General features: G+C 32.1%; 1 protein-coding gene across 4 annotated transcripts; it reads left to right on the top strand.

Annotated features, from left to right (window-relative positions):
- The first annotated feature begins 4,337 nt into the window (after positions 1–4,337).
- Positions 4,338–11,393, top strand: LOC114164799 (26S proteasome non-ATPase regulatory subunit 12 homolog A-like). 4 transcript variants are annotated; one of them, XM_028049563.2, is made up of 12 exons: positions 4,338–4,610; positions 4,690–4,884; positions 6,101–6,208; positions 6,322–6,426; positions 6,543–6,599; positions 6,695–6,891; positions 9,238–9,337; positions 9,425–9,537; positions 9,631–9,778; positions 9,931–10,008; positions 10,720–10,968; positions 11,092–11,393. In XM_028049563.2, exons 1-11 carry the CDS (start codon positions 4,353–4,355, stop codon positions 10,936–10,938), a joined length of 1,578 nt encoding a protein of 525 aa, XP_027905364.2. In that variant the 5' UTR covers positions 4,338–4,352; the 3' UTR covers positions 10,939–10,968; positions 11,092–11,393. The 4 variants fall into 4 exon arrangements, with proteins under 4 accessions (XP_027905364.2, XP_027905365.2, XP_085523258.1 ...); XM_028049564.2 differs by having other exon boundaries at positions 10,720–10,980; positions 11,092–11,327; XM_085667132.1 differs by lacking the exon at positions 11,092–11,393 and having other exon boundaries at positions 4,474–4,610; positions 9,931–10,136; positions 10,720–10,858.
- Positions 11,394–11,766: the final 373 nt, after the last annotated feature.

Here is an 11,766-nt window from a genome sequence, read left to right as displayed (position 1 = left end):
TTCAAAAAAATTCAATAAATTATAATATTGTTTAGGAAAAGAACAATGAATTATTATTATATTCTCTCGTAATCAATTTTGATTTATATTTTCGTCTCTTATTTATATGTAACCTTTTATATAGTGATTTCACTTCTTGTCTTTCATTGTTTTTTTCAATTTTAGAGTTCTTATTTTGAGGTTTTGATAGATTTTATTCATTGAATCTCATACGGTCATTTGTTGAATTTGTATTAGAATTAAAAATGTGTTTTTTGTTGGTTTTTGTTTTTCGCTACTATTTTATTTATGAATTTCAAGAGTTTTTCTACATAAATATCGATGACAAACTAGAATTTTGCTTGGATTGAATTGTAAATCTATTAATTATGTTAGGTTTTAGCCTTTTTGGCGGATAATGAAGATAAAATCTCTAATGAAATAAATCATGAATATGAATTGAAATCGAAATCTAAAAACATTGTAAAAATTAAATAAAATTAATTACGATAATTTAATAGATAATTTTGGATAAAAAAAAAACTCCAATTTTATTTTTAACTTAATACCTCGTTTTTAAGTTTGCTTTAGACCTCCTAAGTCTTTGAATCACCCATATTTAAAATCATGAGAATCAATTATTCAACGGAGGAATTGGTTTGCCAACACTTGAATTAGTTTTGCCCGTAAGTAACCCAAGAGGAGAATCAATTCTCCCAGGCAAGAATCGGTTCTCTCCTCCATGCTCACCCATTTTTACCTCACACACAACCCAACTTTCTTTCAGACAACACCTCCAACTTCAACCAACCACCTTCACAAAAGGCTAGCAACCAACTTTACAAAAGCCAACAACCAACGAGCTTCACATGAGCATGACAACCTTTAAAACCAACGAACCACCAGTGAAACTTCTCACTGTTTCATGCAAAAAAAAAAAAAAAATTAAAAGGGAAGGGCCATTTCAGTAAAAGCACTCACAGTACACGCAAGTCTTATCAATTATTTATCACCTAAGAAGATGTATGTCTTATCAATTTTTGTATACAATAACAATTAATCAAACACGAAAAACACTCCCTCAACAACAAAGAACATCTATGGAACAATAAGTTAAACACTACAACATATTATTGGAACACTACAACAAATCAACAATAAGAAAGAGTTTACCAAAATTTTTACAATAGTAGAAGCAATCACATAGATTCAATACAACATAACCTTTTTATCTTTAAATCTCGAAAGTCATTTTGAGTTTTGAAATATCTCAAATTTATCATTAGAAACTTTTTAAATTCACATTTCTTCTTTTCTCTCATTAAAGAATAAAGGAAAACCTCTATTTATAAAGATTTTAAAATGTTATTTCAAACATGATACTGCATTTAATCAATTATTTAAATCTCTTAATATATTATTCCACATAATTTAAAAATATATTACAACAATTTATATTTTTATTCGATTACTACATGTGTTAGTCAATTAATTTGACTTTTTAATTATTGTAGAAAACACATTTAATTGATTATGAAAAATGGTAATTGATTAATTTTCCGAAAACTCTTTAAACACTTAAAATAGTTCTCTAGATTAATTGATTGTTAATGAGATAACCACGATTACTCTATTTTAAATTTCACCAAAAATAGTTTAATCAATGATGCTAATAAATTAAAAACGTAAAAAAATCGTTTTAAAAAATGTTTTCGTATTTTAGAACTTATTCTCTTTTTAATTTGATTTTAATATGGTTGTGTAGTGATATTAACCAAGTGAATAACTTGTGTGAAAGACTTAAACAACACTCAACGAAAGCAAGACTCTTATACATATCTTTAACATCTTCAATCATTATTAGAATATATACTTGAAGCTTCTCTTCAAGTTCAACATTCGGTGGTGAAAGTGCAATGTAATCATGAATAATTAATTGGTGTTTTTTTACGACGAAATGTTCACATTGAATTTGGAATAAATTATGACAACCTCGATGGACAATTAAATTTATATTAGTATGTGTTTGTGCGAAGACTATAGAGATGAATATTTAGCCAAACAAAGTAAAATCATTCGAGAAGAGAACAATTGAGAGAATGTTTCCTTAATATAAATAGGTGAAGAAATAGACAATTAAATATAAATCAAGGTACAATGATTTGTGATTATCTCTTTTGGGATCTTTTGATGCTTGTATCTTCCAATGAGTTCACTATGAGTGTGTTAAGCAGTCCACAAACTCAATTACATCCAAATGTGTGGATTTATTTTCAAGCTTTGTAGATTATCTACAAATATTTGCATGTGCAATAGACATTAGGATCGTTTTTCAATCATTTTACTATTAGGTCAAGTGATGAGATCAAATAGTTGTCACTTGTCGGTCAATTCCAAAATCTTCTATTTACAACTTATACTTTTTTTCGTAAAGAAATTCACGGTAATTTTTTTTAAATAATCAAGTCATTTTACTTGCAAGGCTTTAACAATCCTTTATATTAACAACAAGGACCAAGAAAATATAACTATTATTCGTGTATATTATGTAAAAGGAATGTGAAGATGTTTCTTAGATTGTCCTAGGATATTTTAAGATAAAAAAAAAAACTATAATTTATTTATAATAAAAGTTAAACTAGATTGATATAAATAAATTTATCAAGTGACATGTAATTGAATAAGATGACCTAACACATCTAGTTATGATTATATATTGTGGAGTTTCTTCGATTACGTACTTACAATTCTCCTTTACTTTTGTATTGTTTTATTTGAATTTTGTTTTAACCCAAAATAGAAATTAGGAGATGATCAAATTTTGATAAAGAAAAGGAGTGAAAGTGATCATTTTGCCATCCCAACTTTAGTGAGACAATTTCTTCCTATATATCTATAATTTCAATTTCTACCCTCATAAATTAAAAATTTTTAAATGTATCCTTTAGTTTAAAATTTCTTTTTTACTTATGAATCGTTAAACTCAAATACATTCTAGAATGTATACAAATTTGTATTTCATATTATAAGAATACAAAATTGTACTGTAGATTGTATTTCGAAATGTGTAATCTAATATACAAAATTTGTATTTAAGACTACATATCCTAAAATGCAAATAAAAAATGAATTTCAAACTGTACAATTTGAAATACAAAATTTGTATTTGAGAATGCATATCCTAAAATACAAATAGAAAATAAATTTCGAATTGGACACTCTTAAATACAAAATTTGTATTCTATGATATACAATTTGAATACAAAAATTGTATTCTAAAATGTACAATGCAAATGTAAATTTATATTTTAATTCTTATGTGTATATTTTATTTTTGTATTCTATCTAAAATATAAATTTTGTATCTTGGAGTGTCTTTAATGGGTAGAGTGTGGCAATGGGCGTCTAAGGCAATTCTTGACAGTGAGTCTGCAACAAAAACTGATGAAAAGCAAGGGAGAGGAGTGTGGGACTGCTATAGGAAGAAGAAGATGAAGTGTAGGAGAGAGAGAGGCGCACGGTTGGTGTAGAAAGAAGAAGATAAAGTGAAGAACACACGAATGAATAGATCATTTTATAACCTATGGTGGTGCAGGAAGAAGCTGTCCACAGAATTGGGCCAAAATATCAGAGGAGAGGACAGGCCCACGATTGTTTAGGGGCTTCTCTCTGCACCCCCAAATATTTTTTTTTATCTCCAAAAATTACAATTTTGATCTTAAATTTTTTTTATCTATCTCGGTGGTTGAAAAAGTTAAAATTTAAAAAAAAAAATAATGAAATGGATGTCGAGATCCGTTGAAACGGATCTCGATATCCGTTTGAAATGGATCTCGACATCCATTTTACAAAAAACAAAAAAAAAATAATGAAATGGATGTCGAGATCCGTTTCAGAAAAATGTGAAGCGGATCTTGACATCCGTTTCACAAAAAAACAAAAAAAAATAATGAAACGGAGGTCAATATCCGTTTCAGAAAAATGTGAAACAAATCTCGACATTCATTTCACAAAAAACAAAAAAAAAATAGATGTCGAGATCCGTTTCAGAAAAATGTGAAACGGATCTTGACATCCATTTAAAAAAAAACAAAAAAAAAATATGTGAAACGGAGTCTATGAAACAGATGTCTTGATCCGTTATCCATTTCAAAAAAATTTAAAATGGATCTTGATATCTATTTTAAAAATAAAAAGTAAAAAAAAAATAATAAAACAGATCTCCACATCTATTTTACAAAAAAGTAAAAAAATAGTAATGAACCAGATTTCGAGCTCCGTTTCACAATTTTTCTTTGGAGTAAGAAAAAATGTTTGGGGTGCAGGGAGAAACCCCCGATTGTTTAAAACAGTTAGGCCCATCAAATAGTTTCATGCTATGCTATGTATGTGATTCCTTTCTTTCTAGTAGAGTAGTACGAAAGAAGTTCCTCTCTTCTACCCCTCCTGCACGCAAAGTCGCTAACTTCAATGGTTATGGCTGCGGTACCTACCTGCTCTTTTGTGCTCATGTTTTCCAAATGTTCTTCACACTCCAGATATCTACTCTTCTTTATACGCTTCCTCTGTTACTACTCGATGTCACTTTGTGTCTCTACTTTTATTTGTACCTCCCTATGAAGCTGCTTGGCGTAGGTCTTAGAAAAAGAATTTGGAATGGTTGAATTTGGATTTTGATTATAAGAGTTGACGATTCTTCTGGATTTTCAGGGGAACGCAGAGAATTTGGACGCGGAAATAGAGCAATTGCTGAATGCGGAGAAGCATGCGAGGCTCGCCGGCGATGTCGCCGCCACAAGAAATGCCGTCACTGAAATTTTACGGCTATGTTTCGAAGCGCGTGCCTGGGACACTCTCAATGACCAGATTGTTCTCTTATCCAAACGACGTGGCCAACTTAGGCAGGTAAGGACTCTTTCTTTGTTTTTCATTAGGAGCAAAAAACCTATCCAGTTTTTGTTTTCTTTTCTATGCTGATCATCTGTGTAGTTGAACTTTATGTTAGGTTTGTCAGGGCTTTAATTGATGTGGCCGTGATTTTCTTGGTTTGCTTTAAAATTTGTTGTCGTCTACTTCGTAATCTATGTTCTATAGTGTTTCGTTACCCCGCCAGGTATTGTGTGTTAACCGTTATCTATGGAAATTTTGTTCCAAATATCAACGGGGCATGTGAGCTAGTAGAAAAAGTTTAAGTATTGTGATTTTCGTTGATTTCATCAATTTAGTCTTAAGTATTGTGATTATCATTTTGACTAGGAAATAAAAAACGCTATTTGTATTTTTGGCAATAACTATGCATGCTAGGACCTTTTACACTTATTTTAGAAAGTTAGAGTAGACATTATGCAGAACATGCGTCTTTCACCACCTATGCGTCTCTACGAAGCCCGGGCCCGGACACGGATATGATACCCACATTGATACGAAGATACGACTAAATGGAAAAAAAACATAGAAGACCGGACACGGCGTGTATATACATGTTAGTTTCAAACTTTCAACTAACACATTGTCAACTAACACAAAAAATGAATCTAATTTATCTATCTAATATCCAAAAAAGTAAAAAATAGTGGTCATATAAGATTTTTTCCTTATTTTTATAATTATAATAGAAACTTATGTGATAAGTTTACAAGTTTATGGGTTTTTTAGAACATCATTGAATTTGTGATTATTAACATTATGTTGAAGTCATGTCAAAATCATGTCAAATGCAAAAAAAATGTCTTTCAAATTGGACACTTTACCGATACATTTGTGGTGCGAGTATCATACGTGTGTCGGTGTCCGATACATGTCGGACATAGAACATGCCATTGATGAGGTGTGTCTAGGCTTCATACATGTGTCTTAGTTCGGTTTGTCATACAATGTCTTGAATAAAGTTGATCTTGTAGTCGTCTTACCTGCACCTTTAGTTTCTTGCCCCTATAAACTATGAATTGATCCATGAAAATTTCTTTGTTGTTTTTGCCCCGATACTAAATTATTAGGACACTCACAGCTTTGCATTTGACAAGTTATAATCTATTTGCTCAGTGTAGAGATTTTATCTAGTTGTCTTGCAATTGGTACAAGAAACATGATCTTCATTCATAAGCCTATCCTTTGTATACAGGCTGTAACAGCGATGGTCCAGCAAGCTATGCAATATATCGATGAGACACCAGATGTTAAAACTTGTATAAGCCTAATCGAAACCTTGAACAGTGTATCTGCAGGAAAGGTGAGCATATGATGTTTTCACTCTTGATTCCTTTTTATTGTCCTCCAAAGTAGTCTAATAAGATAAGATGGATATTTAATATACATTGTACTGTATTTTGTATCAACTGTTAGATATATGTTGAGATTGAGAGAGCTCGATTGATCAAGAAACTTGCAAAAATTAGGGAAGAACAAGGACTTATTGATGAAGCTGCTGATTTGATGCAAGAAGTTGCGGTCAGTGTGAATATTAAATGTTGTGAAGGATTTTTATTATGCACCTTTGATTTTGATACGGTACTGGCTAATGCAACTAGCTGTCCGGTGACTAACGTGATTGGTTTTCTTAACAGGTAGAAACTTTTGGTGCCATGGCAAAAACTGAGAAAATCGCTTTCATTCTTGAACAAGTACTAGACATTCTAATATATCCTCAAGTAATGAAATTCACTTTGGCCACTAATTTTGTTGATTTGTAATTCTCTTGCATTTACCTGTGGTGCAGGTTCGTTTGTGTCTAGACCGACAGGATTATGTTCGTGCTCAGATACTCTCAAAAAAGATTAATGAAAGAGTATTTGATGCTGATGTTTCAAAGGAAAAGAAAAAGCCTAAAGAAGGTGATAATGTTGTTGAAGAAGCTCCTGCAGATATACCATCTCTGCCAGAGTTGAAGCGTATCTATTATGAACTAATGATTCGGTAATTGATTTCCTACTTGCTTTCTTGTTTTGATTGTTCAATTCATGATGGGGGGTGTTAAAATATAGATGTTGTTCTCTTACAACGTAGTTATCAGTAGCAGTAAATAGTGCTACTATTGCAATAGAAATTCTATAAAGTCAAGGTTGAATATGTCTATTACTAGTTCATGCACTTTGGTGACCAACTTACTATCCAAGAACATTCTCCATCTTTCTTGCTCATATTTTCAGTTCTGCTTCCGTATATTTGGAATAAGTGATTTTTAGTCCTTTTTTCTTTGTCAATATGTTGAACTTGATCTAGGGAACTATAATTTATGTGGGGATTTGGATTCTGTATTAAGATGAAAAGCAACACGGATTCTCAGAGCCTCTTTCTAGATTTTTTTTTTTCTGTGGAGGGTACAGAGTAGATTTAAAGCTCTTCACTTTTCATGGTAAACTTATTGTCTGGACCAGTTCTGAGTGTAAATAGAGAAGAGGGAAATGGAGAGGAGGAAGATAGGATGGAAATGTCAAATTCCCACCATTGGTTTGAGAGGAGAAATAAAAGAGAGTTTTTGTTGCTCCCACATATAAAATCATTTCCCAACAAACAAGCTGCAAAAGTTGTGAGTACAAGTTCTTCACCTTTCAAAAAACATCAAATATTTTTTCATAAAATATAAAAATAAATAGTAAATAATTTGTTATGAAAAAACTAATATAGTAAAAATTAATATTGTTTTGCCAACTCTAACTTTTGTAATTATTATCTGTATGCAATTTATACTATATTTTGTCTTTTGCTTTCACTTATCCAAACTAGAGGTTAAAAAGATTTTTACTGCTTTTCTTATTTCTTTCTATTCAGTCAAACAACGCACTTTTCTACCTTGCTGCTCTTTTTCGTCAATCTTTCTCTTTCCTAACTGTTTAACTCTTGATCCAAACAGAGCATAAAAGTTGAAGATACTATAATTGGGTTCTATGGAAGCTCTATTGTGTGGGCTTTTATTCATTTCAGAAAAAGCTACTTGTAATTTTAATATCTTTTCAAAATTGTTTGGCTGGCATGATTTCTCCTTCTAAGGAGAAGAGAAACTCAAAAAGAAGTTTGGCTAAACACTACCTAATTTAAACTGCATTGATGAGGATGGATAGACTTGGAGATGGCAAGTCACAAGTGTTTACTTGCTCCTGTTCTGGAAATCCTTGCATTTTTATTTATATGATTTAAGATATAAAATCTCAAAGGGTTTTTGACGTGTAATTAGGTTTGTGGTCAAAGGTGAAATTTATACAGTTGATACCTCAAATATAGGTTCACAACGTTTTGAGCCTCTTCATGATTTAAGTTTTATCGTGAAATAATGATTTGTTGAATTATACAGTTGATACCTCAAATATGGGTTCACACTGCCATGGCTTAGCTTGAAAGGACAGAGGAGGTTGATTTGTTGAGTTTCCTGCAAGCTAGTGTACATGTACTTATACATAATATTAAATAAAACAGGATGTTTTAGATTTTGGATAGTTTTTTTGTGTAATGAATATAATTGTGTTGAATCTGAACAGTTTCTCTAACTTTTTGTCGGAAGCATAAATTTTAATTTCAATGATGACTCTTGCAATGAAGTACTTGATTTCAAAAGTAGATCACGTTACGGTTGATATCACTTTCTTCAAATTATTAGACAGACGTTATTTGACAATTACTTATTTCTTTCTAACTAATCAATTTATATTTTTTATGGGCCTGGTGTAACCTTTTTGTCAAAAGCATCCCTTTTTCTGTACCATGTTTAAACCAACTTAGGAACTGTCGTGTTTATTTCTTGCATTTGCACAGCTGTCAGTCCTGGCATGATGCTAATTGTATCATGCATTGACTGACCTTAGAAATATAAGGAATGGTTTTCTTAAATCAACAGGATACTGGTTATATTTTTCCTTACCTTACAAACATAAAGATGGATTTTTGTACCCTCGATTATTGTTTTGAGAATGACTATCATTCTGTAAATACGTTATGCTGTGAACTGCGAAGTTGAAACCCTTTCTAAACAACATTATCTAACTTTCATTTAGTGACTGTTACCAAATGACTTTTATTTTCTGTTTGTCATTATACAATTGGATACTCTGTTCAATTCTTATAAACTGAGTTACCTAGTACTCACAACTTTTTTTAATTTGGTTCTATTTTTCAAAATCAATTTCTGTAATCTTCGAAGATTCTTGTTAATAGTTGTTTTGTTTCATTTGCTTTTGGTGTTGCATTCTTTTGGTGCCTACTTTCAGATGATCTTGCTGGCTGATCATAATATTTTGGTTGTCTTGTGATGATCTGTTTATTTTGAAGGTACTATTCCCATAAAAATGATTATCTTGAAATTTGCCGATGCTACAAGGCAATATATGAGATTCCATCTGTCAAAGAAAATCCTGCCGAGTGGATTCCAGTAGGGTTCCCTTCTACTTATTTGATTTATCTGTTATTGTCAGATTGAGTTTCTCCTTTTTTTTCTGAATATTTTCCTTACGTATAGGTCCTGAGGAAAATATGCTGGTACTTGGTTCTATCACCACATGATCCAATGCAGTCAAGCCTTCTCAATTCCACCTTGGAGGATAGGAATCTGTCTGAGATTCCAAACTTTAAGTACGCCATCCTAAGCTTGGGTTTGTGTTGTGTTAGGCATTTTAGTCATGCTTTCCTTCTCAGTTGATGCACCTGTTACACATCATGTTGTAGGTTACTGTTGAAACAGTTGGTTACCATGGAGGTTATCCAGTGGACAACTCTTTGGGATTCATACAATGATGAGTTTGAGAATGAGAATAACCTTGGAAGGAATTTGGGTGAAGCAGCAAAAGATCTGAAGGAAAGAGTAATTGAACATGTAATTCCCTCACATTGTTATATTTCTTATGTCCCCTCCCTCCCTCCAAATTGCTTGGGAGGTATTTTGTGAATGTCTTATTTTTCAGTTTTCAACACTTCTTAATTTAGGATGTGAACGTTAATGTGGTGTATTTTTGTTTACCTTGCCAGAATATTCTTGTTATATCGAAATACTATGCAAGGATTACTTTGAAGAGACTTGCAGAGCTTTTGTGTCTCAGTGTTCAGGTTAGAATGTTAGTTATGATTATGTGCCGGAAAATTATCTGTGGTAATTGGTTGTTTTTAATGTGTTTGGGTAAGCCTGTAGTGTTGCAGATAAATATCACAGTTCCTTCACAATAACCAGTGGCAAGGTAGTTTCATGTTATATGCTGCTTTAGTCAGGAATAGACCTACATATAAGCTTTACAATTTCTGTCTCACCTTTGATTCCTGATTTGTGATTTTGGTCTCCTTTATTTCTTACGATTTTACTCCACATTTTTGTAAATCCACAATTTTATCTAACTTTTAATTTTGCATTCTTTTTCTTTTGGTTCCTTTGAACCATAGATCCGACATATTCGTGTTCCATCGGCAAATAGTTCAATTAATTAAATTAAAAAAGAAAAAGAATTAAACATTCAAAATTAAGGATTGAACCTAAATTGCAGATTTTCTAAAATGTGGGGACTTAAATCGTGATAAAAAATAAGGGGGCCAAAATTGAAAATCAGAACTTAAAAAGAAACCAAATTTGATACTTAGACTTCCTAATATTATATAAATGTGTGTTTCCTGCACAGATTTTATTAGGTATGCCCCACAGCTTAAATTATCTGAATAGTACATTTACCCCTCAAACTGATCGTTATATTGTTTCTTAATGATCTACCAGAATATACTTGTTACAAAACTATATTGAAGATTCTAACTAATTCTCCTTGCAAACTTTAGGAAGCTGAGAACCATCTTTCAGATATGGTTGTGTCCAAGGCATTGGTGGCAAAAATTGATAGACCCATGGGAATAGTTTGTTTCCAAAGAGCCAAGGATAGCAACGATGTTCTTAACTCATGGGCAGTAAACTTGGAGAGACTGCTTGATCTTGTGGAGAAGAGCTGCCACCAAATACACAAGGAAACCATGGTGCATAAGGCTGCCTTGAAGGGTTAAGAAGATCCATGCCACTATTAGAAGTTACTGGTAATTCTAAAGGTCCTTATGAAATATTTGGAAATAAGTTTTGCGATGTATGGAAGTATCATGGTTCATTACTGAACTTTTTCCATTACTATTGATCACAATACTTCTATCTGGTAACTGCAGGAGGACCCCAATATTGATGTTATTTTGGACTGAAGTTGCTTTGACAGGATGTTCATTTGAATCGTTGCTGATTAGGATGGTTAGGTATTGGGGGATTAAACGACAATTCTTTCTTTTACCATTTTATTGTCAATGATGAAGTTAGGGTAGAGTTCATACATGTTTCTTAGTGTTGTATACTAATGGTGCATACCTTACCACCGACTTATACATGATCCTGAACGATCTTTGTAGGTCAGTGGGAAGAGAATTAGTGCTGATATTCTTTTGTCCGTTCAATTTTCCTGCATTCCTTGGGCTCACTATTCAGTTTCTTCTGCTTTTTGGATGCGGGTGTCTTGTTATATTTTTCTCCTTTACAGTTTGCTAGCTGAATTTTCTTTTGTTTGAGTACAGAAATTTGGAGTTTGTCAAGGGTGTGTTGGTAGAAAGAAAAAAAAAAAGTAGGAGTACAGAAATTTGGAGTCAGAATGTAGGGCTCACTATTCAGTTTCTTCTGCTTTTTGGATGCGGGTGTCTTGTTATATTTTTCTCTTTTACATTTTGCTAGCTGAATTTTCTTTTGTTTGAGTACAGAAAATTTGGAGTTTGTCAAGGGTGTGTTGGTAGAAAGAAAAAGAAAAGTAGGAGTCAGAATGTATGGAAATAGGAAAGGAAAAGAGAAATAGGGTAAAC

This window comes from Vigna unguiculata, chromosome 9, assembly GCF_037176805.1.
Source record: "Vigna unguiculata cultivar grain cowpea cultivar isolate G323 ecotype 2 chromosome 9, ASM3717680v1, whole genome shotgun sequence".
In the NCBI taxonomy this organism is placed as follows: Eukaryota; Viridiplantae; Streptophyta; class Magnoliopsida; order Fabales; family Fabaceae; genus Vigna; species Vigna unguiculata.
This window is presented reverse-complemented; position numbering and strand designations above follow the sequence as displayed.